This window comes from Actinia tenebrosa, unplaced genomic scaffold (genome assembly GCF_029948245.1).
Source record: "Actinia tenebrosa isolate PJP-AT-01 unplaced genomic scaffold, QUT_ActTen_1.0 PGA_scaffold3__52_contigs__length_22856419, whole genome shotgun sequence".
Taxonomy (NCBI): domain Eukaryota; kingdom Metazoa; phylum Cnidaria; class Anthozoa; order Actiniaria; family Actiniidae; genus Actinia; species Actinia tenebrosa.
In genome coordinates, this window is record NW_028292580.1 from 6,596,682 (window position 1) to 6,624,573 (window position 27,892).

General features: G+C 40.3%; 2 protein-coding genes across 4 annotated transcripts; both read right to left on the bottom strand.

Moving 5' to 3' along the window:
• Positions 1-188: 188 nt before the first annotated feature.
• LOC116308924 (TNF receptor-associated factor 3-like) lies at positions 189-26,868 on the bottom strand. 3 transcript variants are annotated; one of them, XM_031719443.2, is made up of 5 exons: positions 25,555-26,174; positions 25,271-25,407; positions 24,800-24,992; positions 24,447-24,599; positions 189-1,492 (listed from the first exon to the last, which is right to left on the bottom strand). In XM_031719443.2, exons 3-5 carry the CDS (start codon positions 24,986-24,988, stop codon positions 1,391-1,393), a joined length of 444 nt encoding a protein of 147 aa, XP_031575303.2. In that variant the 5' UTR covers positions 24,989-24,992; positions 25,271-25,407; positions 25,555-26,174; the 3' UTR covers positions 189-1,390. The 3 variants fall into 3 exon arrangements, 1 of the variants encoding a protein (XP_031575303.2); XR_016120667.1 differs by lacking the exons at positions 189-1,492; positions 24,447-24,599; positions 24,800-24,992 and having other exon boundaries at positions 25,277-25,407; positions 25,555-26,868; XR_016120668.1 differs by lacking the exons at positions 189-1,492; positions 24,447-24,599; positions 24,800-24,992 and having other exon boundaries at positions 25,277-25,455; positions 25,555-26,868.
• LOC148908337 (uncharacterized) lies at positions 5,831-7,165 on the bottom strand. The gene is made up of 2 exons (XM_089035190.1): positions 6,609-7,165; positions 5,831-6,224 (listed from the first exon to the last, which is right to left on the bottom strand). The coding sequence occupies exons 1-2, from the start codon at positions 7,094-7,096 to the stop codon at positions 5,831-5,833; spliced, it is 882 nt and encodes a 293-aa protein (XP_088891316.1). The 5' UTR covers positions 7,097-7,165.
• Positions 26,869-27,892: the final 1,024 nt, after the last annotated feature.

A 27,892-nucleotide genomic window follows, 5' to 3' on the forward strand; every position in this document is an offset into this window, starting at 1 on the left:
CTTGAAATGTAGTCCTCAGCCGAAAAACAGAAAATCGCGCCGTTCTCCTAAAATAAAAATCTGATGAAGCTTTTAATGTTTTTCCCATTAATAGTTCATCTGGGCCTACATTTGGGAAAAATATTACTAAGGGGAAAATAATCTAGAAAAAGAAACTTATTTGTTAAGCCTTCTGTAAATAACAAATGTAAGGAAATCTCTTTATTTTAATGACACGTCAATAGACAACTTGTCATTGACCAATGACTTGTTCAGTAACCTGAGGGTCAAGGATGTTTGTTCATTGACATGGCCTTACACTTCTAACTGGGAAGTACTTTTTTTAGTAAACAACAGCTGCAAATCTACTGTACTTTTCCAGTGAAAACGGGTTTTCATCATGTAAAACTTTGTACATGCGTGCTGAAAAAGAGCAGGGTTGTTTACTGTACAAATATATAACTACTTCCTAAGCCTTTTTCTGTTCACTTTTTCAGAATGATCTTACTTATAATTTTAGAATATCTTTAGTGAAATCCGCTCTATACTAGTAAAGTTAGCGAACATCATCGGTAGATTTTCGGGGTCAGCTCTTAGAACTGAGTGCTCGTACTTTTTCCTAAAGTCAACACCTGTCTCAAGCTCTTACGTCATACTTGATCTAACTGGTCTAATCTAGTTTGGCCTAGTATAAACCAGTTATGTGAGGCATTGCGTAAGCTTAGCCCTTAAATACGAGCTCATTCAGAGTTCAGTTCAGTTGGCAGTTGAGTAAGTGAGAGTAAGCGATTAAGAGCTGATAGCACAGAGCACAGCGAAGTAGCAGCTAGTCAAGAGACATAACCAGAGTTCAGATGAGTTCATTGTAAAGTACTACAAGCAACAGAAAATAAAGCAGAAGGAAGCAACTGAAGAACGACCCGAATCCTTGTGTCCGTTGGGAAAGTATCACTCCCCCACTTTCCCTACGTGACAGTAGTCTACGGTCATGTTGATTGATCCTAGCTTCACTCAGAGCGGTAATGTGCTCATTCCTCTCAAGCCGTCTGCCGCTGCTCATCGAGTTCTTAGCAAGATAGCTAGTACCCAGTCCAGACGTCTCTCGATCTTGAACCAATTGTCCTTCAAGATCTGATATTCGTTTTCCTTGACTCTCTAAGAGCGAGATAATCTCCCCAATTTGAGACTCTATTACGGTATCCGAGCCTTTTTACTGTTGAATATTATCTAGGATTTCTTTTATTTTTACCAGTTCTTCTTTTTGTTTCGTGATGTTCTTTTCTAGGATCCCCATCTTTGTTCCCTGGGTCTGCAGGTCTTGTTTGGTATATGCTAAGGCTTCTCTGCTTTCCATCACTTGTGATTCAAGATACTCTTTCTTAGACTCACTCTTCTTGATTTTACCCTTCAATTACTGCATATTTTCAAAAGATTCCTTCTGCTGGTCGCCTAGTATCTGAATATGTTGTGGTATTGCTGTAGACTCGTGTTCTTCGACATCTCCTCGTGATCCCTTTAGGAATAACAAACAAAATAAAGGTTAGTAACTAAACGAAAGAGTAATTTAGATGGAGAATATGAACTGTTGATGAACCGATTGATGATATTTGTAACTATATGTAGTGTAATGTCATCAAAAATTGAAGTTTTCTCAATTATTTGAAATTTTATTTTCTGGCCGGCAATTGATGGTTTTCACGGCGGCCATGTTAGAGGAACTTAACAAAAGAATTGTCGATAAACTCTTTTGTTATATCCTCCTACATGGCTGCCGTGTATTTTGTTGTTTAATTGTCTCTTGGGAATGGTTGAAAACCATCAATACATTATTGTCGCTGGGGAATCGAAGAGCTTTTTTATCGATAAATTTCTTCATTCCCCCCTCCCCCCCCCCCCCCCCCCCACCCCATACTTTTGCTACCGTTTCTTTGCTACTATAGCGAAAGGAAAAAATCCGTGACTGAAAAGTAGTATGGGATTGGTTGAACCAACGCAGCATCCTTTATCAAACATAGTCTCACGCTGTTCGAGTATGTTTGATAAACGCCACATCGTTGGGTTCAACCAATCCCATACTACAATAAGCTATAGTTGGTACTTAGGTTACGCATGGTTGAGCCAACGCATCCATTTGTGTATAAGATATAATTCTATTATATATGGAATTGCAACGCAACTTTAGTACTGTTAACATACCTGGGAATGGTTCTATAGACGTGAGCGCATCTTGGGATAGGTCATTGCAGAGGATGAAGTCTGTATTAGAGGGTAAGCTAGAAGAGCTAGGTGCTATTAAATCAAGCAATTCGATTGATTGATGTAATCCTAGAGAAAAATGGATTAGAGAACTATGTTACCCTAAGGCCACAGTCTTTGGTTATTGTACAATCCAGCGATATTGATACATTACTTGAAGAAGGTAAGGAGAGAATTCTAGAGTCTCTAGCCAACTATACTAGGGAAGGATCGGGATGGTCAGTGCAGGAAGTACAAGGGATGGAAATTAACACCGCTAGGTATATCTTGATGCAAGGTGCGAGCTATGTACCACTACCTACTTGGATAGAGAGAAAGAAGGCGATCGTTAACGTGAAGAACAACGACGATAAATGTTTTATGTGGGCAATAAGGTTTGCGTTATATCCAGCAAAGGTAGATCCTAACAGGGTTAGTAAGTATCCAACGGACAATTTGAATTGGGATGGCATTGAATTTCCAGTGACTTTAGAGCAGATTAATAAGTTCGAAGTTCAGAATGACCATAGGATAAACGTTTATTCCTGCAGAGAAGGAGAAGTGATAGTTCCGATGAGATTTAGTAAGAAGCCTACCATACATTTGGAGGACATTATTCCTGGGTTAAGCATCCTAGTCGCTTGTTTTATCGTTTGACGAAGCATGGTGGTAAGAAGCACATGTGCTTCAGTTGTCTATTACCATTTACGTCTGCGAAGCTTTTAGGAACATTCTGAGATATGCCTTGGAGTTGCTGAAGTTGCTACGCGCGTAGAAATGCCTGCTAAGAAGGAGTTCTTTTACCAAGATCAGATAAAGCAGCTTCCAGTACCCTATGTAATTTACGCTGACTTCGAATCTTTGATAGTTCCTAAGGCAGAAAAGAGAGGCAATACAGAGAGGACAGCATCCCATGAGCTATGTGGATATGGGTACATTGTAGTACGCCAGGATGGTCACACAGGAGAACCGCAGATTTATAGAGGTCCTGATGTAGCTAGTAAGTTCTTAGTTGCTCTAAGGGAGGAGGAAACGAAGATAAGGGCTGAACTAAGGAAGAAAATTCACATGATATTTACCCCTAGGGATGAGCAGGCATACAAGCGAGCTAAGACATGCCACATATGCGATACTAACCTACTAAGATATGGTAGGAAAGCAAAGAAAGCCTGGAACAAAGAGGGTGTTTACCTCGGAGAAGCTCAATGGGGTTGTGGTAGATATGAGAAGAAAGGTCGCGTTCCCAAAGGCACCCAGCCTAGTACTCATTGCATTTGCTGCCAAAAGCCCATAGTGGAAGAGTTTTACATGGACAAAGTTAGAGACCACTGCCATATTACTGGTAACTTCAGGGGAGTTGCACACTGGAGTTGTAATACTAGCTTTCGCATAAACCCTGACATGAACATTCCAGTATTCTTTCACAACTTACGTGGATATAATAGTCATTTGCTACTACAGGGAGTTGAGGAAGAGCAGGTATCCTGCATACCAAACAACAAAGAGAAGTATATGTCAGTTACCATTGGTGGTTTAAAGTTCCTAGAGCCTCAGCAGTTTATGAATTCTGGTCTTGCTAGCCTGGTGAAGAATGCCACAGAGCTGCCCATTTCAGACAAATATGGATCAGAGCGTAAGGGAGTGTACCCATACGAATGGATGGATTCTTAGGATAAATTTGAAGAGGAGCTTCCGCCACAGGAATGTTTCTATTCCACCCTAGATCGAAGTGGTATTTCTGACAAAGACTACCAACACGCAAAAGACGTATGGACTAAGAGAGGTTGCAAAAACATGGGAGATTACCACGATATCTACCTCCTCTCAGACGTAGTGCTTTTAGCGGATGTATTCCAATGGTTTAGGAAAATGTGTATGTCCTACTATGGATTAGACCCTGCTAACTTTTACACTGCACCTGGATTGTCTTGGTCCGCGCTGCTGAAGATGACCAAGCCTCATTAAAAATTTACTAACGGAGTATGACATGCATTTGTTCATAGAGAAAGGCATTCGCGGTGGAGTCTGCGGTCCTAGTAAGAGGCATGCAAAGGCTAATAATCCTAAGGTGGAATGCGACGCAGAGAAGCCAACTACCCATATTTACTATTTGGATGCGAATAACCTTTACGGATGGGCAATGTCGCAATATCTTCCAGTGCGAGACTTCAAATGGAACGAAGGAAAGTGGAAATACGATAAGACTAACAAATGGACGAAGCTTAGGTGGGAGGATTTTGACGTACCTGAAGACAATCCAAAGGGTTACATCTTAGAAGTGGACTTAGATTACCCACCAGAGCTACACGATCTACATAATGACTTTCCCTTAGCGCCTAACAATGAGGAGATACCCTTCGAAATGCTAAGCCCCTACCAAAAAGACCTATGCCCAAATTACAAATCCTACAGAAAGCTATTAATGAGCTTTCTTCCCAAGCGCAAATATGTAGTTCATTACCGAAACTTGTAGCTTTACCTCAGGCATGGCTTAGTACTAAAGAAGATACATCGGGTCTTGGAATTTACGCAAGAGCCTTGGATGAAACCCTACATCGACTTTAACACTAAGAAAAGGATGGAGGCAAAAAACGCCTTTGAAAAGGATCTCTTCAAGCTAATGAATAACAGTGTCTTTGGAAAGACGATGGAAAATATCCGCAAGCGCGTGAGCATAAAGATAGCTAATACTGAAGAAGAGGCACAGTCTTACGTTTCTAAGCCAGGCTATGTGCGCTATGTGCAAATGTTAAACTTCTGGGTAATCCACATGAAGAAACCTAATTTATTCTTCAATAAGCCAGTCTACACTGGGTTTTGCGTCTTGGACTTATCCAAGCTCTTAATGTATGGTTTCTACTACGACAACCTCAAAGTAAAATACGGAGATCGATGTAGATTGCTTTACACAGACACTGACTCTTTGATCATGGAAATACAAACGGAAGATATTTACAAAGATACCTTGGAAGGCATTGACGAATATGACACCAGCGAATACCCCGAGGGCCACTTCCTTCGTAGTTCTAAGAATAAGAAAGTCATAGGCAAAATGAAAGATGAAATGCATGGGCTTGCCATATTTGAATACGTAGGTCTGAGACACAAGATGTACAGCGTTCACCATGAAGTAAATGACAAAGGTGAGGTAGAACAAAAGAAAGCTAAGGGAGTGAAAAATAATGTGGTTAAGAAGGACCTCGTACATAAGTCCTACTTAGATGTATTAGGCACTAAGGAAGGGATGCGGCATAAGATGAATAGCTTGCGTAGCTATGGTCATCGAATAAATAGAGATTACTGCATGGTTAGTGAGCGCGTACGGTTTTTATTCACGAGTTGTGAAGAATCAAACGAACGAGCGAGTCTTCGAGCCTTCAAGTGAACTAACCATGATGTCATTTATTTATTTTAGAAGTACTGAGATATCATAAGTAAAGATTTTTTGAACTTGGAGTTGAGAAAAAAAATTATTGAACCTCGAACAATTGGTTAACTGAAATAGAAATGTCTCTTTCTAATAGTGTGATAAACTTGTAAATATAAGTATACTTAGATCAGATTTGTGTACTTGTTCAATATTAAAGTGAAAACCAATCAAAAAATAACCTAATGACTAATACACGAAAAATATAATACTTCCTTTTCCTTTCTGTTTGAGTTCTCGTTGCTTTGATTGCAAAGCTTTTCGTGTCTGTTCAAAGTCAGCGTCTTTGATGATGCTCACCCCATAATTTTTCTTCTTTAGATATCGTTCAAAACTAGATATAAAAGTCCGTAGAGAGCTTGGTTCGTAGTTTTCGTTGGCTGGTTTTTTCTTACAGACACCGAGGACGAATTCGCTGAGGTATTCGTTGAGTTCTTTCGCAGGAATCTGTTCTATAGCCCTCGTCTCTCTTTTTGTTTGTAAAAATTCCCTTAGGAGTGCCACATCGTTCTGTGTCTTTTTTCTATTGTTTTCGTTTTCCTGGCTCTCGATAAACTCAGTGATTGAGTCGATTTGAGCAAATCTTGAGCAACAATCTTCAATGTTTAAGAACTTTTGACAGCAAACACTCAAACGCAAGCTGACACTTTCTGCATGAAGCGCGGGAAAACTCGATACGATTTTTTTCACTAGTGAAAAATATCGTATAGCCAATCACAGTGCTGATACGATGTTCTTCACTAGTGAAGAAATGTATAGCCAATAGGATCGCTTCTCGTTTTTGTGATATGATTTTTATCAAATAGCTTGCGAACATGTAAATCTCAGTACTTATATAATAAATAACATTACTCAAGAGAAGGTATCTCTATCTCCATTTGACGGAAAGAGATACATATTAGAAGACGGCGTAAACACGTTAGCCTTTGGACATTATGAAACAATCAATAGTTCCTCCTTAACAAACCCGCGCTTTGGACCATCATGAAGATAATACAAGATGGGTTGATCCTTCTTAGCTACCACGCTTTGAATCTGATAAGTTTCTAAGGACCAATTAGGATCAGTGGCTCTCTTACTGCCGCCTTCCAATTCACCAGGCTGATAAAGATATCGAACCGTGACGTTGCCTAGTTTCTTTTCCTTGGGAAAGACAACTCTGCTACTTTTAATGAACGATTCGTGCTTTACTTCTTTTTTCTTTATCGCGTCCTTTGGTTTCATTCTTGTCACTCTTGTTTCTTCGCCGTTCAGCGCGGTGATAACATCTGGTAATCTTTGCACCCATTCCCTGTTGCTTTTGCCTGCCAATTCTTTCCAATACTGATACCTAAACAGGCGCTCGGCCAGGGTGCGATTGAATTTCTCGACTACGCTTTGGCCTCTGTGGTACTCTGCAGCCGCTCTCCTAATCTCAGCATCGTGGTCTTTCAAGGTCTTAGTGACTGCACCCATGAACTCTGTCCCCGCATCCACTTGCAGCAAGCTTAGGCCACTTCAAAGCACGCTTGTAAATCCTAGCAAGCGCACTGGCGACTTCCCCAGAATCCTTGCTGGTCAGCGGCTCAGCGCCCTTGTATCTGCTGGCGATATCCACGACGGTCAGCGCATATTTGTATGTTTTTCTCTTTGCCTTGTCGTGCGGCAAGAAGAGCAGGTCTGCCTGATGAACGTCGTTCGGTGTATCTACGGTAAAGCTGGTCCTAGGTATGTGCTTTGGGGCTGGAAGATAAACCTGCCAGATGGTCTGTTTTTTCAACCAGTTCTTAGCCGTGTCTTCAGAAGCCCTAGCTGCGGTGGCAAGTTTCTTAATAGCCGAGGCTCCCCTCCAATAGCCTTGAGGTCCATAATAAATTCTCTTGAGTTTCTCCTCAGTTCGACCCATTATATTAATTCCAAGACGAGATTGATCTTGCGGCCATTGAAGTCCACGGAAGCTCCATCTACCCCTATGGCAATGCTGATGCTTTCCACCAGGCTATAAGACAGATCATACGTTAGCTCTAATGGAGTATATTCTACTAAGTCAAATGGATTACCCTTGGGTGGGAACTTGCACATTAGATTACTAGGTCCTCCATCGAAGTATGAGCTTACTAGGTTGCAACGGACTTCGTAGTTAGCTGGAACTTTCCATTTCACAGGAATTGCTGTGTTGGTGATTGATTTGCCTGAGATGCCTAACAAAGATCCCAATGCATCGTCTTTTCCTAGGGTTACCGAATAACTATTTGGTAAATTATGTTTGAGAGTCATCTCATGGGGCAATCCTGTAGTGAGAGTATAACCGCGTTTAGCTAATTCTTTTGCCAGTGTGATTGGGGTGTAATGTCCATTCGGGAGCATTTTGCCTTGATAGTTAGATCCTCCCTTATGTACAGTGACCATACCATTGATCAAATTATACCAACTGCTGTACAGCGAGCAACTAATGAGACGGATCTTGCTGGCACATATCGGAGGGTTCAAATAAACCGTGAATTCATTCTTATCGCTCTCCAAGAAGACAATCATTATATTAAATACGCGGCAGCTGCGCCTATTGCTAAGCCGCCAACGCCTACGTATAGCAGCTCATTATTTTTTTGCTTGGTGCTAGGAGTGTATTTAAAGACTGGCTTCTTCAGGTCTACGTCAGGATGCGTATGGGCGTAGAGCTTGAATGCATAGTCCGTATTCTCAAAGTTCTTATCCGCCTGTAGCTTATCCTTGTAATTCTGTTCTAGCCAATCTCTATTTCGTTGCCGCTTCTTTTGCCACGCTGCGACGTCCTTCTGATATTGCTCCAAAGCTAAGTCATGTCTCTTTTGCTCCTTCAGGCGGTCGCTGTCGCTCGTGCCTAAAGCCTTCGCTAGATAACTCCCTCCTATGAACGCTGTCGCATTTAAGATTGCCCCACCAACCATTATCGCAACCGAGGCCATATATAATAAGCATGCCTCCCAAGAATGCAGCTACGTAAGCAATCATATACTAGGAAGGATCTTCTCTTTTTGTAGGTAATCCCTCAGCGCAATGCTGCCTGCGACCGCAGCGGTCATCTTTACGTAATTCATCACGTTAGAGCTAGGGTCTCCGGTGAAGGTTTCCTTTAATGCTTTCTTACCAACGCATCCAATCGCTGCTACTAAAGAAGTGACGGCAGCCTCTTCCACACTTTTAACAAGTTTCGACGACATATATTAGTGGTGACGAAGCTTATTCCATTTCAGGTATTCTACTCTTAGGCACGGGTACGTGGGTACATATTTGACTTCTGGTGGTTTTTTATATTGCATATACAAACTAATCCCAGCAACTGCAACTCCTGCACCGCCTATGACGTATCCCCAGTTAATTTCTAAAGGATCAGACTCTTCCTCTTTCTTTGTTTTCTTCTCCTTGTTTTTATTATTCAACTCTGCCAGGCGCTTCCCTGCGGCTACGCGACCTGGGTTCTTCTCCTAGGTTATCTTCTCAGGACCCTTTTCTTCGACGTCAGACATCTATACTAAGGACTTGACATGACTTCCTTAAGTTCTAAGGTAGGTACTTCCTTTGACTTCTTAAAGTCCGCCCAACTTGTCGTAAGTTCTTCTAGGTTAATATGCTGTGCCACATGCAGGGCTACACTGGCTACCGCCATTAACTTACCGCACTTCAAAGACAACCACCCACAGGTTATCTTAAGTTCTTGAGCAATGACATAGTCTTCTCTGATATCTTTCTGAAGTTCTAAGACATCATCTATGGGCAGCACAAATCCCAGCAATTTAGTGCTTAACTTGATAGCGCTATCCGCTACGGCATCTGTGGTCTTTGCGGCGAGGGCAGCTTCATATCGCTTGTGGTATTTCTTAACATCTTCTTCAGAGAGCTTCTTGACATCCTCGTGGGTAAGTGCTTTCCCTACCATCTCTTTAGCCTTACCTGCAGATACTAGGATGTTAAGCTGCTCTTTCAGGTCATCTTCTCCGAGTTGCGCGGGCGGTTCAACTAAATCTTCAATGTTCATGCTATACTTAGGTCCACACGATACGGATACCTCAAAGAGAAGATCAACTTAGAATGTTGATTAGCCTTGAGATAAGCCATGTATTGTCGTAATTCTTCCTTGGAGATTTCCCCACCATAATCAGAGAGTATGGTTTCTAAGTCAGTCTTGCTAGGGGTGTAGAAGACTACTAAGCTGCCAATGTTCTCGCGGTAGGGTTTGCTGACGCTGGTGAGTTGCTGAGAAAGCAACCACACGCTAATATTGTCATGGCGCCCTGACACGTCGCCGCTTCACGTCATCGCCGCAGGCAATATCGTCCAAAATGAGAAGGGTTTGTAGATCCTTAGGGAACGCCGAATGCCAGAACTTCAAATGAGAGCTTAGTTCATTGGGATCTAAGATATCCACGAAGAAGTCAGGGTCTTTAGTGCCGATGCCATCCCAGGATTTATTCCTAACATAGGTGGGGCAAAGCAACGCAATGTAATCGAACTTCCTAAAGAAGGGCCCTAGAAGATTGTCTACCACGAACTTTGTCTTGCCGCATCCCGTGGGGCCCACTATCAGGGCATTGCATGGAATATGTTCAGGGTTCATGTGTGCTTGTGTATAAGCGATGGAAACCTATGAAGTGGTAGGAGTCAAGCGAGAGATAGATCTAAACAAAGTCGCTACGGAACTACTAAAGAGGGAAAAGATGGAAGAGAGAGTCATGGATATCGAAGGTCAGTTGGATAATCAGCTGTTTATGCGGCGCATTGGCGCTTTGATAACACTGGCAGATTGGGCTAAGGACATAGTGGTAGATTTCATGAGGGCTCCAGTATAGATGGACTGCATAGGAAGTATGCCCAACGAAGACGTATTAATAGTCGCCCAGCCAGAGTACGTTATGCACTGCTTGCACTGCAATGAGAAGTACAAAGAGAAGGACTTCGAAGGACACAAGTGCAAAGCAGATATGAAGGCCTATGGGATATTGAGTTTAAAAAATTCTAATATATAATGATTACCACGGCCGAATTTGAAAGCGCATTGAGAGAAGCAACTGATATTACTAAATGGAGAGACCTAGAAGTAGGGAAAATATACGCCATCGTGGGCTTCGAAGTCCTAAGCACCAGCATTGGCGAAAGCATGAAGCTCACTGTCCTCGATGACAGGATGCTGTACACAGTATGGGCTCCAACGCGGCTCAAAGAGAAGCTACAAAGGAATGAAGACTACACGCACATTAGGAGCAATGGTCTTAAGCCCACTAAGGACAAGGACCACGAATATTGGAGCTTTGACCTGGCTAGGGTTGGACACGCTAGGCAATAGGGCTATGTTAGGACTGGATGAGTGCTAACGTAATCACAACCAGATTAGATTTTATTCTTTATGTATGCCCATAGATAGGGGCGATTACTAAGCACAGGACTGGCTGTGAGGGAACGTCACAACATACATATTCTAATTTATTATTTCTTGGTATATAGTACCATTTGAACTAAAGTGAGAGATATTCTACGTCCCTCTCTATTTGTTGACTTTCAGTTTTTTTAGATCTAAAAAATAGCAATGGGAGCACTAAGAAATAATAAATTAGAATATGTATGTTGACACGCTACCATAGGTCCAGTCTTGCGCATTGTAATCTACTATATACCAAGAAATAATAAATTAGAATATGTATTTTGACACGCTACCATAGGTCCAGTCTTGCGCATAGTAATCCTACCCTTGTGCTAACATATTGTGAATAAGATATATGGTAGTATATATGGAGAGCAACAAGTGTAAGAAGGCGTTTAGTAGGAAGAAAACATTAGACTACCACCTTAGCAGAGGCGTATGCGATAAGGTCGCCGACCACGATAGGACATGCCCAAACTGCAACAAGGAATTCTTTACCAAGCAGACGTTAAACTACCATCTTAGCAGGAACGTATGCGGCAGGGTACGAGACGATAACAGAGAATGCCCCGACTGTGGCAAGGTCTTTTCTACTAGATACATGCTTAAGTAACACTTAGAACACAACGTATTCACCAAGGAAGAACCAGCGGAAAATAAGTGCAGCAACTGTAAGAAAACCTTTACTACGCCTCGTGGATTAAAGGTTCATAAGTGTAATCCTTGCTACTGTGGCGATTTGACGTGGCATCTATTTCGTTGTGAACGCATCTACACCTTCGAGGATGAGGCTATATGCTACGACCACTGCGTGTAAAGAACCCCTGATTCAGGAGCGCACAAAAATAAAGCGACTTTTTCCAAAGCGAATATAAGTTTGACGTCCTTGCTGGTGTTGCCTGGGAATACCAGGACTACTGGATGACAAAGTGCCCTAAGTGCCGCTGCCTTAGAGCAGAGGAAGGGCACCTGGGGTGTTTGCCCAGTGAGCCACCAGAGGGAATGCGCTTTCCAGAGTTGCCGTGCGATGAAAGCCCTACCGCGGAAACTGACTGCGTGATGGACGCGCAACAGCGCCAGCTAGAAGCCGCAGAGGCCGCTGGCGATTACGACCGCGTAGAACGCCTAATGAATAGGTTCGATCTTGTGGAAGCCTTCTAAATGACTCCTTAGCGTGGCATTGGATTTAAACTTCTTAGGACATGCGCTGAACTTGAGCCTAAGGTCCCTGCAATAGTTAGTTATCTCCCGCGTGGCAATGTCATAGTCCTTGCATACTAGGACTTTATAACCGTTGTCCCTATAGCAATACAGCAGAGCTTCCTGTGCATCAGAAACGACGCCAGTGCCCTTAGGTGTTTTGAACTCGATGCATAGGCCATTGTAGTGCTTATGGCAGCTAGTAATAATAAGGTCCGGCTGGCCTTTCTAATAGCTCTTCTGCCAGGACTTTATTCTTTTTTCCTTGGTATCTTGCAAATCACCTAGCCCTGCTATAAAGAGCACCTCAGGGTAAAAGCGGCGTAGGTAACCGACGGTTTTCCTATGCAAGTCGAATTCATTTTCTATCTTGAACATATGTTCGTTGTAGCGGTGATAACTTCCTGTCTTTCTAATGCTAGGAAGCACTTCTGTAAATACCCACTCTTTAAACTTTTCCGCTTCTGGAAGCTCAGAGCCAAATATCAACTCATACAGCACTGGCTCCTTAACGTACAAAGAATGCGGCTGTGTGTTAAGGTAAGGGCGACTCGCCCTACCCTTCCAGCTTTACTTTGTACTTATCAGAAACATGAGTAGCTACGGCCCTACGAGGATCTAAGTACCCCAAAGCCTTAGCCACATCTTTAGCTCTAAAGTACAGGTCGCCATTGTTGTTGATAACTTTTAGTTGCAGGTCACTGTAGTTGAACACGCGGATCATTCTATATTAGCATGATATCTTTTGCCTAATAGGCTACGCTCCTTAGTTGATTCATTTCTACGCTTAGCTGTGCGTCACTGACTACGAAGATGTAGCAGTTTATTTTATTACCGTTACCCGCGATAGTATTCTTTGTGCGCTTGATTTCCAAAGTAATGCCATCCTGGGTGTTAACCAACCGCAGACCCTGACCATGCATGCCCTCGTCGTTAGTAGTGCGCATGTCAATCCACAGCGCATACTTATCCTTGAAGAATTCCTTAGGACTAACCTGGTCGCAAAACTTGCGCATTGCCTCCCTGTAGATGTCCGCGGGCTTTATTCCCTGGGAGTAGACTTTGTCAGGTACTCCATTGATATTTACCCCTACGTTAGTAATGCCGGGGTTATGGAAGGCTTCGCTGTCACGCTTGCCCGCCTCGTAGGGCTTAGCAAACACGAGCATCAACCCCGTCAAGCTGCGCCTAGGAAGGTTAATGCTTTGGTTGATAACCTCGTAAGTCTTGTCTAGGAAGCTAAATGTCTTGTACATCACTATGTGGTCTTAAAGGAATGCCTTCCCAGCGCTATATTCAGCGTCAGCATTGCGGGCTGATTCCTCGCTGTACACTGTTTCGTACTGTAGTTCTAAGTTAGTGACAGAATAGAGATCCACGGCTCCAGTGATTGCGCTGTCCATTCCTCCTAAGATGTTTGTCGTGTCCGCTAACGTCACTTCGAACTGTAACTCGCTTAGTTGTCTGGGGTAGTACGCACCATGGTTAGTAACCACTTCAAAGTCCAGTGGGATTACGTACTTAGTTCCATAGGCTGTCTTTACCCTAGTGGCATCGGCTACTGCCGTTGCGCCACTAGAATCCGTAGGCGCGGGGTTAGTATCGCCGCGAAGCTGACGAAGGATGACGCTTCCGATTCCCTGCTCTATTTTTTGTGCACGGTCAAAGGCCGTTAGCCATAGGTCTTTGTAGGTTGTATACAAATTGTACCTGCTTAGATCTAACAGTGTTTCCCCAGCAAACTTAATTCTCATCTTGTTCACGAGGTTCCTACCTACGTTATTAACGGCATAGCGCTTGTCTTTGGTACTGGGCTGCACCGTTAGGTCAAACCTTAGCGCTAACGTACCAGGGACTAATACTAGGTTATCTGTCAGGGAGGTACGCCTACATACAATGTTTCCCCTGGCTTAGCGCTGCAAGGAGTGAAGGTAACCCTGTGAAAGGTACGTTCTGCCTTTAGTCCACCAACCTGCTTAGGTAATACGTTTGGGTCTAGCTTTGAGCTTATCATATATATGAGCGAAGAAATACCTCTAGTAGACCAAGATGGAAACCCCACGGGCGAAGAAGGCGGCACCGAGGAAACGTCATTCACGGACTTAGACCCCGAAGATTACGAAGAATTTAGCAAATATGTAGAAATAGACAAGCCCTGGTTGTTTTCTGGTAGCCGGGAAACGTACGAAGCTGCTAGGACCAGATACATGAGGGAAAATAATCAACAGATTCCTAGTTACATGGAAGCAAACGCAGAGCCGCATGAAATACACGACGCCATAGCCAGGCTTCGCAAATCATACGAAGCCTTCAACGAAGACGAAATTAAGCTAACCATGAGGGGAGCCAAGGTTTACGCAAGCGTGGAAGACTCGAAAGGAAGATGGACAAAGCCTCAGCCGCTGTTCACGCAGGAAGAAGACATCAGAGCTGACATAAAAAAGCTACAGGGATTTCAACGAGCCACAGGAAGCCTGCTAGAAAGGCTACGAATAATCAACGAAAGAGAAGCAGCGCTAAGAGAATCGCAAAGGTTGCAACAGGTGCTAGATGAAAAGAACGCAGAGATTAGATCACTAAAGGATCAACTTTCGAAGTTACGCAACGGCCCCGAAAGGGACACATTATTTAGGGAGGCCAACAAAGCGCTGGAAGAAAAAAACTCCGCAAGGAGGGCATTCGAGCTTGCCATACAACATCTTGACCTATTCCAAGAGGAAGTCAAACGTTTGAATATCGCTCTTGAAGGAGCTCAGGAAGAACGCCGCCAATTGATCCAGCGTATCAATACCTTAGAAGAACAGTTGCGGCAGGCCAAGCAGGCAATAGGAGACCTAGAAAATAACATAACGGAAAAGGAAGAGATAATCAACAACCAAACTAAAACCGATGCTGAACGTGAAGCCGCTAGAGTAGAGCTAGAGGACTTACTAGAGCGCAAAGCTGAATTAGAAGCTAGGATTCAGTCCTCAGAACGAGAACTAGGACTTACCACTAAAGAAAAAATAAAGAGAGCGCTTATCAAATATGGGGTCCCTACTGTCTTAGCAGCTGGCTTAGCCGCTACAATACGAGTAATCATTTCCATGCTCAAAGCTACGGGCGCAGGGGTCAAGGCGGTAGGCAACGGCCTCACGGCGCTAGGCAAAAAGATGGCAGCTAGCATTCCAGGTCTATTGGGTAGTGTACTTTCCTTAGTACTAAAGACAGGCGGGGAGCTGTTGAAGTTCGTTGGAAATAACATCTGGATCTTGGTCGTAGCTATCGGGATGGTCCTCCTGAAGAGGGTGAGATCTTAGCCTTATCATCAAGCTTCTTTGATGTCCTGCTTTGAGAATAATGAAAGACAGTATTAGCGCCGCCCTTATAATTCGGGACTAGCGGCGACACGCTCATGGTAGAAATGGGTTTATGACTCCAGGCTGCATTAGCAGACCTACGACCTATACGATTTATCCCAAACTTACCATCATCAGAAGTGACTTGCAACTTAGCATATTTACAATTGGCTAGCATATGAAAAGTCACTGGCATTAGGTCTTCAGCTGACCTCGTGTAGGGCTCCTTTGAAAAATGGGTAACTTTCCTAGTGTTTGTTGAAGTTCGATAAGGAAGCAAAGGCTTATTATTTTCGTCAATAAGTCTAAACCCCACATTTGCATGCGTGTTTGCATTAATGCTAATGGTGCAAATAATTAACGCAAAGCCTCCGACTTCAACCCACATTCCAACGTCATGCCAAGCAACATCGTCATATCCCTCTTCATCTACGCGATGGGCGTAATGTGTTTCCCTCACATACGGATTCATATATTGTAAAATCAAAGATTTTAGAGACTAACCACCGTAAGAGTGCTAATGGTCATATGGTTATAGATAGTATCCCTTTGATTTTCTATGCTATTTATGCAAATGCTCCCAGTGTCATCTACACGTATTTGAAGCTTTACTTTCCCATGGCAGCCAGCAACTAGGTGAAAAGTCCAAACGGAAAGATTCTCAGCGCTATTCGTTGGCGGCTCTACTGAGAAATGTGTAGGCTCTCTGTTGTTCGTCTTCGCGCGCATGGGCTGCAATGCGCCATTGTCGTCACAAAAGCGAAATCCTACGTTTGCATTACTAACGGCTCCCAAAGAAAGACTGCATAAAATTAACTTCTTCCCAGAGTAGTTTAAATCTACAGACATCCCCGTGACGTCGACCCAGGCTGCTTGGGTATATTTCCTTTCTCCAGTGTAAGCTGTGTAAACACAATCAACTCCAGATACGTATGAGTTGTTCATCGCAATATATAATAACCTAGACCAATGCTCGCGAACGCCAACCCTGTCCTGACATAGCCATGGGTATCTTCGGGTATGGTTGGTAACGTGGGAACATGCTTCGGCTTAGGCTTAGGCTTGTCAATATGTTCTTTTTTAGGTGGGGATACGAAGTGTGGAATTACCTTGAGAGTGTCAGAGTTCACGTCATTCACCCCAAACTTCATATCCTTAGTAGCTCGTTGGAGTTTGTTGTTATATCCTACTACAGAGCCAGTATTCATAGATAAATTACTAGGCATCAACCAACAACCTGGGGCTACTGCATAGTCCAACCTTGTCTTAGAATTTTGTATAGCTAGTTGGTAGCGCTGTACGCCCTTGCTAATATCACCCTCCAAGATTGAACTTTCAAATAAGATTAAGACTTCGGCTCGCGTCTCTTCTGCGGCACCACTATTTCCGATTATGCTAGATCGGGTGTTTACCTGAGCTCCAAGGACACAATACACGTAAGCTTCTTTGCTACGATTCAACCTAGCAAGACCAGCTCTAGTTAGTCCCTTACCTGCGCTAGATATGAAATTGAAGTATTGTTTCGCGTGCTCGTCGTTGGTAATCTTAATAATCAATGGATTAGCCCCTGCATACTTACCGCCCTCGTCTTTAAACAGAGGTCCGTCTCTAACTACCTTAGTGGTCTTAGCATTTGGTTCAAAGAAGGTGCTACTGTCGTAAGTTACTTTATGATAACCCGTGTTCCATCGTAGCTGCAATGCATTAACTTCCTTATCACTTAGCACATGACCACCAATACCCCAATAAGCCCAAACGTGACCTAGACCATTGTTAGCACCGGCAGTGCATCTAAAGTCTTTTCCCACAACGCCGAACTCCTTGCAAAGCCTGTTATAGGCAGGAACATTGTATACTTGTTATCTCTAGGATCAAACGCAGCATCTCCTGGCAATGCAGTAACGCCCATCTCATGCAGTATTCTCCCAATCGTAAAGTGGAAATGAAACATGAATATCGAAGTCTTCATCAAGTTCACATTTACGCCGCAGCCGCTAGTGGCGCACCAAACTGCAAAATTTAGTTGCTGCGGCCAGTATCGCATGTTAGGACCCCGTAACCATTCATGAGATTCCTTAGCGGTGGTATGGTTTATAGGAACTTCTCTGAAGATGTCTCGCACCTTAGCAACAAATGAATGGTCACTAGAGACCCGCATGTTCAACGTTAGGTCCAAGCTTGGATGTTCATTAAATGGGATTGCAGGTATTGGATAGGTGCTAGTACCAAGCAGCAATTCATTTGACCAGTTGGACTTAGGTTCAACATAACCAGGCGGCAAAATCTTAGGATGCTTCGCTAGCTGAGAGTCTATCTCCTTAACCAGCTTAGGACTCAAATCCGCATTGCTGTACATCCTAGAGCCTTGGTAATAAATACCGTCGGGCCTACGCTCAAACTTACCTTATCCGTAGTACTAGCCGGAAGCGGCATAGCAACGTCATTGACAGGTCCTGGCGTGATAGTTGGCATACCTATAGCATCAGTCGGTGGCGCTTGTGGAATAATATCTGGAGTAGCTACGGCTATCGTCAAGAGTCTATCCAAGAAGGTCTCTAAGCACGATGCTACCATAGCGCTAGCCCGGGCTAAGTCTAATACTATTTCAGACTTAGTATCGAAGGCCTTAAGAGACAGGGTAATTAGCGATGCAGAGTTCAAACTCATCTTAGCTGAAGAGAATAAATATGAGCAACTAAAGGATAATATCCGTAGAAAGGAGGCTGTCGTCAAGGATCTCACAGAAGAGACAAGAAAAAAAATCTATGCCCAAGCTATGGAAGATCTAAGAAAAAAGCTAGCTCAATAAACTGGTCAGCGGTCGAGGAAGGAGGATGTCGATTCCCGCGCTCTTCAAATTTAGTGTTTTGGTTTTCTAAATTTGATATTTTCTTTAGCTTTTTTTTGTTTAATTACTTTTCTGATGGATCAAGAATCTATAAACACATTTTCTAAGTTACTTGATGAGAAATTAAGCCCAATAATTAGCGACCTTCGCGAACTTAAAGCGAAAGTCTCAAAGTTAGAAGAATTTGAACGATCACTTGATTTTCTAAGCAAGAAATACGATGAGTTTGATACCAAAATGAAGAAGATCGAGCTTGAAAATCATCAAATCAAGATGGAAAATACTTGTTTATCCACTCAACTTCATCGTCTATCAAACGAACTAAGTCAAATTAAGGAGGAATGCAATAATCTTGGTCAGTACTCAAGACGGGACTGCCTGGAAATTCGAGGGATTCCTGTCAGTGACGATGAAGACACTAGCGAAATTGTCCGTAAAATTGGTGATCTTGTGGATGTTAATATTGAAGTAGATGATATTTCTGTGAGCCACCGTTTAGCTGGACAGAAAAACAAGAACTATGATCCTGCAATCATAGTTAAATTCGTACGACGCGAACTTCGTGATGAATTTTACAAGCTAGAAAATATCTACGTGACAAGTCGACCCGAGATATTGGTCTTGTAAGGTTTCCAACACAGAAAATATACCTTGCAGAGAGCCTGACGCGTCATAACCAAATGCTATTCAACCGATGTCTCAAGGCAAGAAGAGAACTAAAGTATAAATATATATGGACTAATAATGGTAGAATATCGCTGAGGAAGGATGGATCTAGTCCTGTGGTCACGATCTCCAATGATCTAGACATTGATAACTTATACGAATGAAGCTAAGTAATCTTAGATGTTCAACTTTCTATGTGTCATTCAACTGATTTATTACAACACTTGAGTTCATTTAATGATATATATGATTTGAATAATTTAGATCCTGACTCTCACCTTCCAACTCAATCTAATTTTAAGTATTATTCTACCCAAGATTTTTCAGAAAACCTCGAAATTGAAAGTAGCATTTCTGGTAAATGTTTTTCGGTTTTGCACTCCAACATCAGAAGTCTAAATGCCAACATTGACAATTTTATACATATGCTTTCGGAACTAAATCATAATTTTTCTGTTATTGGTCTTACTGAAACCAGACTTAAAAGCACACCTGGAATTCCATTTAATAACTTTATTAATGGTTATAAATTCTTTTCTCAGCCCACCTTATCTCATGCAGGTGGTGCAGCTTTCTATGTTTCTGACAAATTATCTTCTTCCCTTAGAAGTGATCTTTCTTGCTCTATTAAATCTGGATTTGAGTCTCTATGGATTGAAGTAGAAAGTGATCTACATCATAATATTGTGTGTGGGGTTATCTATAGGCATCCTCATAGTAACTTTGATGTATTTTTTAATTATCTTGAAAGTTCACTTGATAAAATTAATAGAGAAAACAAATTTTGTGTAATCATGGGGGATTTTAACATTGATCTATTAAAATCCTCTTCCCATTCAGATACTGAAAATTACCTTAACACTCTTCAATCATATTCATTTAATCCTCATATACTTCAACCTACTCGCATTACCGATCATTCTGCTTCTCTAATAGATCATATATTCTTCAATTCATTAACTCACTATACTGTTAGTGGTAATATTGTTTATGATTTAACTGACCATCTTCCAAATTTTCTAATTATAAATAAATTATCAGCTCTTCCAAAAAATATTAAAATATCTAGAAGAGACTACTCTAAATTTAATGAAGCTGATTTATTAGATGAAATTAAGGCTATTGATTGGACTGAAGAATTTGAACATACCATTAATGCTTCTATGCTATTTGATATTTTTTATTCCAAACTATCTAATGTAGTTAATAAGCATATTCCTATTAGGGAACTTAGTAAAAATGATGTAAGGCAATTATGTAAACCATGGATAACTAAAGGAATTAAAGTATCAATTAAAATTAAAAATAAACTGTATAAGAAATATATTAAAACCAAATCTTTGTATTATTTTGATAAATTCAAAATATACAGAAATAAGCTTAATCACCTTATAAAATTATCAAAAACTCGATATTATAATAACTATTTTATATCCAATAGAACTAATATTAAGAACGTTTGGAAAGGAATTAAAGATATTATTGGTTTTAAACATGGATTATCTAATCTGCCTTCTAAATTACTAACATCTAATAATGTTGAGTTAACTGATTGTAAGAGTATAGCAAATCATTTAAATAAATTATTTACTAATATTGGTACTAATCTTGCTAGTTCAGTCCCAAAAAGCAATGTATCTCCATTGAGTTATTTGCCTCAAAAGTCACTTAACAGCATTTTTCTAACTCCTGTTACACTTAAAGAAATAGAGGATGAAATAGATAAACTGAACCCTTTAAAGAGCACTGGGCCCTTCAGTATACCTGTTGCAGTTTTAAAATCTATTAAACATCTTATCTCAAAACCTCTTAAACGTATTTTTGATAACTCTTTTTCTTCTGGAATTGTTCCTGAAAGTTTCAAATTAGCTAGGGTCATTCCTGTGTTTAAAAAGGGTTCTCAAGTCAATGTTAATAACTACCGTCCTATTTCCCTTCTTTCAGTTTTCAATAGAATTCTTGAAAAACTTATGTTTGACAGACTTATTAACTTTGTCAATAAAGAAGCTGTTTTATCTCATAAGCAATTTGGTTTTCGACCAAAGCATTCCACTTTACAGGCTGTTCTTTCCATAACAGATAATATACAAAATGCTATTGAAGACAACATCTATTCTTGTGGAATTTTTCTTGACCTTAGCAAAGCTTTTGATACTGTTAATCATCAACTTTTACTCCAAAAACTAGATTATTATGGAATACGTGGGTTAGCAGGTAAATGGTTTGAATCATACCTCCATAATAGATGACAATTTACTTCTCTTGGAAGCACCTGTTCCGAAATTTTACCTATATCTTGTGGTGTTCCTCAAGGTTCAGTTCTTGGACCCATTCTTTTTCTCTTGTATATAAATGATTTCTCTAAATCATCCAATAAATTCTCTTTTCATTTATTTGCTGATGACAGCAATCTTTTTTATGCTAATAAGAGTTTAAAATCTCTAGAATTGATCATTAATAATCAATTATCTGATGTGCACACCTGGCTTTGTGCTAATAAACTTTCCTTGAATATTGAAAAATCAAATTTTATTATTTTTCATCCAGCTCAAAAGAAATTGTTATATGATGTTCAGCTTCAGATAGATAATCAACCTCTTCAGCGGGAGTATCAAATTAAATATTTAGGTGTCATGATTAATAGCCACCTTACTTGGAAATCACATATTTCATTTATTTCAAATAAAATAAAACGCAGCATTGGAATAATAGCCAAGGCTCGCCATTATGTCAATTTGGATATTCTAATTAACATATATTATTCTTTAATATATCCTTATTTAACCTATGGTATTGTAGTGTGGGGACACACTTATAACACAACACTTGATCCTTTGTTTATTCTCCAAAAGAAAGTTCTACGTTTAATGACCTTTGCTGACTACAATGCCCATACTCATCCTATTTTCATTAATTTAAAAATTCTCAAGCTTTGTGACTTGGTCTACTTTCATACTGCTGTTTTTATGCATGATTTTTATTCTGGAAATTTACCTATTTACTTTAAGTCATTTTTTCACTCGGTAAGCATGAAACATTCTTACAATACAAGATTTGCTTCTAAAACTTCTTTTTCCCTACCAAAAATTAGAACCAATTATGGAAAATTTAATATAAAATATGCTGGCGCTAAAGTTTGGAATTCTGTTGAGGAGTGCTTAAAACCATATAGCAAAGATAGGTTCAAGAAATCCTTAAAAGAAAAATTACTGCAGGCTTATTCTTCTTCTAATTAAAAAAAATAAAATAAAATAAAAAAGTGTTATCTATACCAACTTATGAAATGATAATCTTAATAGATCAAAATTTTGTTAATTACTAAAAATTTTCTTTTTTCTATTTATTGTAACAATCTAAAATGAACTGATCCATTTCCTATTTGTCTAATTTTTTTTTTGTTTTTGTTTTTGTTTTTTTCTTATTGTATTTGTCAGTATTGATTATTAACTTATACTTAGTTTTTTGTTTTTTTTTTAAGTAATTTTTTTTTCTTTTTTTCTTGCACTATATAATTTTACTCATTCTCTTCCTGTACCAAATTTGCAATTATTTTTCATGTCAAGCTGTCTGCCTAGGTTAGCCTCATGGTTATTGCAGATAGCCTGTACCTTATAATTCGTTATATACACATTGTATTAGTTCTATTTTACTTTTTGGTACAATAAAATATGTATGTATATGTATGTATGTAAACATTTCCTTAGAGCGTAGTTCAGGAGGCTTCCGGTTCTTTGTAGAACGCTCTACTGGGTATCCATGGTAATATTGGATGGTTCGGGTTTATCTTGTAAAATATCTCATAGATAACATCGGGGTAATAGCTTACCTCGCCATACTTAGCAAACGCGGCTTCAGCGCTAGCCATCGTATGTATATCCACTTCAGGTATTCGTTGCTGTGTAACCTCCGCTAAGACGACTCCTACATCCTTGTGGTAATTTAACTTCAGTTGCTTCAGCACTTTACGCATAGCACTAATAGTAGGCTCCCGTAGGCGGTGTAGTATCCTGGATTTAATCTTGTCATCTAAATAAACAGGATAACGCCCCTGTATGTGGTTCATCCACTCTCGAAAGTACTTTATTTTTTTTGTATGGAGTCCTTCGCCTACCGCCGTTGGCGTAATATTGGTCTAGAGTCGCACAAGGCACTGCATTAAATATTATTTGTCCACAGATGTTGCAAAAAGCAGAAATATCTTCTTGTATTTAACATCTTTTGGTTGCAACAACTTAGTGGTGGGTTCCTAAGTACTTGAATAGGTTCTTCGTCAAGTTCCTCTAAGTCATCCATCTATATATTATCACATCTATGACTTGATTCGTGCTTTCCACATTCTTCATCAATCTCAAAAGTCATGTCACATATCCTACACACATTCAAAGGCACCTTTCTAGTATTTCTACATTGGTACTTAACGTGTACAGTCATTTGCGTGCTCGTCCTACATTTATGCCCACATTCGAAGCATTCGTATATCTTCTGACAGGGTCTTGTTTGCTTCTCCACATGCATCCTTAGGTCGTTAGCTCTCTTAAACTTCCTCTCACATCTTTCGCATTGAAAAACTTGCGCACATGCATGCTTAGATGCCGCTAAAGTACTAACAAATCTAGCTTTACACTTTACGCAACCAATAGGCTTACGCTTGCATGCATCTTTCTTCTCATGATTGACCTTAGAACTATAAGTAGTAAAGGCATATCCACAAAACTTACATTCATATTTAGGCATCTCATATTCTAACTCCACGCGTTCGGTAGCGTTGCGTTGCAATTCCATATATAATAGAGTTATATCTTATACACAAATGGATGCGTTGGCTCAACCATGCGTAACCTAAGTACCAACTATAGCTTATTGTAGTATGGGATTGGTTGAACCCAACGATGTGGCGTTTATCAAACAAAGTCGAACAGCGTGAGACTATGTTTGATAAAGGATGCTGCGTTGGTTCAACCAATCCCATACTACTCTGAAAACCTTTTTTGCCATTTTTTTTGAAGTAGAATCACAACCTTTTGCCTTTTGTCGAACTCTCTTTGGCACTAGTCTGTATCAGTTTCATGATTTTTACCTAATTTTTACATAATTTCTTTCTCATAAAAAATATCCATTGCCGTCTTTTGTAAAACTCTATCACACTAATCTTTATTTTCAAAGCGAGGTCGGAAATTAATTTTTCCTAATTTAATTCCAAGGGCTTTCGCCCGGAATAACCTCGTTCCCAAGCACTATAACTTATCTATATTTCTATATCTTCATGTATTTCATAAGTGCTACGCGGTCCACATATTCTAATCTTTATTTTCAACAATGTGCATGCTTTCTTTCTTATTTTCATGGATATCTTCTGAAGGAGAGGCATTTTATACTCACTTTGAAATGACAGCCACCTTGTTCAAATGCGCAGGCGACCGGTGCATTGACACATTGTTTTGTCACGTGTTCCTCAAGATCTCCTCGTGCTATCATTGCTCCACATCCATTGGTACACTGGACCTCAACCTTTGGGCATTTTTCATTGTGCAGCTGTTTAGAAAGAATAACATTTTATTTCCTATTTTATCGTTAAAAATAACAACATTATAATGGTTCATAACGAGCCACAGCGAACAAACTTAGCGAACAGCAGGAGTACCAGTTGCTAAAGTGTGACGTCATAAAGGAGAACGTAGATCTCCTTTGGAATAATAAAAAAATATAAACAAATACTTGAAAGTTAATCTTACCTTTTCATTGCTATGAATCACGTTTGCACCACAGTTCTCGCACACGACCAGTCTAAAGTCGCACGTGTTTTTCACGTGATCATCCAGATGTCTTCTTTCTATATTTTCATTACATCTACATCTACATCTACATTTTATTACAGCCAGGATTGGGACATTGCTTGAGTGAATATTCGCACCTTTTCTCATGCTTCTGTATTATAAAAACAATACTTAAATCAGAACTAATAGCATTAACGAGAAGGGTCTCGGGAAGAATTATTTTCGTAAATTCTAGTTCTAAAAATTATTCCCTCATTCCCTTAATGACTTCCGGTATCCTAAGATAATACAGCGTCATTCTAAGAGCCCCAGACAATGTATCATTGGTGAGGTCACTTGGAAGTCGCACTGTCACACTCGCTGCCACAAGCTTATAACACGTCACGTCAATAAGGTCTCCCCGGTTATGATAGTACTACAATTACAAACCTCTAAATCGTGTAGTTGACCAAGCCATTTGCAGCCTTTTTCGTAGTTGTAGCAGTAACAATCTAGGTTCAATCTCGTTGAACTACAGCCAGAGCTTCTTAAAAATATATCTTGCAGATTTTGAAACCATCTTGTAACTGTTCGATCAATTTTAAATTGGATGAGATTTGAAATTTTTCGAGTGACTGTAAATTCAAGTGCAAATTATTAAAATTCATCAAACTATCGTGTTTTGCATACCGGTCACCTTGAATATAACACTAACAAACTTTGCATATACTTACTTTACCAGTTGTCCATAGCACTCCTGGCAGAACCTGTGTCCACAGGTTGATTGCTTGGGTTTTCTTAAAAGATTCTTGCACCGCTCACATTTTAAACTAGAACTGATGGACTTGGGAAAATAGAGCTTACGAGAATCAAGCGAAGTCACAAGCGCATCAGCCACCATTGTCATTAGATGTTGGTAAAAAGTATGAAAAATAAGAAGAAATAAAATATTTGGTCGAAGAAATTTAGTTTGACTTATTTCGCTAAATTCGAACTGTACAAATGTGAATGCTAACCGTCGGTGATACGTTTATATCATGAGCGACAGCAGCGTGACATCATCTGATCTATTTTTGTCTGGCCGGTATTTCCCGTAAACAAAAGACAAAAAAAAAACCCTAGTAGCTGTGAGGCGCTTCCGGTTACGTCATTCCAAAACCAGGGTCGTTACTAAAACAGGAAATGGGAAATGGGAAATGGGGAATGACCGGGACGATCCCCCCCGAAGCAAGGCTAAAAATTTATGCTCTCCCCCCTATTAATACCACTTCTTATTTTCAATGAATAACCAAACGATAAAGCTATTTACCTATGCAAGAAAGTACCGATACTTACTGATACCGAGTACTGGGCCTAGATTGTCTCCCAAATCGAGAGCGGGTTACTCGTGATCCAGTGTATATAATAGCAGTGGAATCTCTTCAGACTCATCTTGGCTTTCCATATCAGCATCTCCCTCTTCTTCTGATTCACTTTCGATAGCAGCAACTATTTCGTTTTCGTCTTCACTATCATCATCTTCACTATCATCATCTTCACCATCTTCATCTTCACTATCTTCATATTCCACTTCATTCTGTGAAATAGAGTTATACTGCAAAGTCTTGTCAATAGGGTCATTACTTGATAGGTTGATGTGCGCCATTATCCGCAAAACTTTGTCATTCTTGACTCCTTTTATTGATAGTTGGTGGTACTTTAAGTATTTTTGTAACTCTTTAACAGTGAACTTCGTTAAGTTTTCACGGGATAATGCTAACTCTTTCCAGTTATAATCTTTGTAATAGAGAGTGTTAGATCGACTTTTTTTTCTCCCCGCAAACGGCAAACGTGACCACGTTTTCATAGTTTTCGTGTATTTTAGTTTACCTTTTACAAACCTTCTCACCAAGCGCAAAAACTCTTTTGTTTTTCTACTACTTGGACTTTTTTTGCGATTCTTTTTCAGTAACTTAAAAGAATTTTTTTACTGATCAACTGACGTTTCACGTTTGCCGTGAACGTAAATCTAACTGGCTCTCTATTGTTTGCTATTGACCTCAGCTTTATCTCTTTTTCGCTGGCGGATTTCTTTGGACCTTTGAAAGACACAAAAGATGATTCAAGTAGGATCTAACATGATCTTCTTCAACGATGTATGTATTGAAGAATTTTTTAATGCTGTCCGGGTCTTCTAAATGAATGTCGTCAAGAGAAATTTTTTTCTTAAGTTGCGCTCTTGGAAGAAAATCATCTACCTCACGAAAAATGTTCTTGTTTTCATCTTGGAACACTGACGTCTCGAACACATCTTTGTAATTGACTTGAACCTAGGGAGTTTGGTGTAATCTGGTTGAGGAGCAGGAATCCCCTTGAATTTTTTGCTCATCCAAGGATTTCTCACAAAATTGGCATTGTCCTCCGGTTTTATTGAGTCAGACAAAGTACACAGTTTTGTTATATATTCATTAGAAATGTTAAATTTTGAAAGTTTTATAAACCAGCTCAGAAGTTCATAAACTTCTGCCAGCTGTAACATTGCTGTTACACTTTATGAAATATCGAATTCAAAAACCAAGGGTTTTTTTGCTTCCTCTGGTTCTTGCCATGGGCTTTTAAATACTATAATTGCTAATGCGGCTAAATTGTACACATTGTTATACATTTTTATTATTATGGCTGTATTTTGTGTTATTAAACTTTAATATAAAACCAGCTGTAATGATGCTGTTCATGTTATGAAATAGTTTGACTTTCTTTTCTCATGTAGCTTCTTCCAAAAATTGTGCATCCCCCCCCCTCCCATTTTTCTGATAAAAAATTGCCCACCCCCCTTTTTCCTACCAAACTTTTCCCTATCCCCCTTAATTTCACCTGCCTCCCCCCCTGCCATACATTATGAACGCAGCCTTAATAAACATATGGGCCAAGGATGGGTGCCTATATATGAGTAGTTCTCCATACTACAACAGATAAGACAAGAAACAAGTAGCAAGAGAAGAAATCAGGAAAACACGGACGAAAATTTCGAGATCGTCGCTTTCCATGACAAGTTAGTACCATCCCCTGACAGCACGACGGTTGAGCAAATGA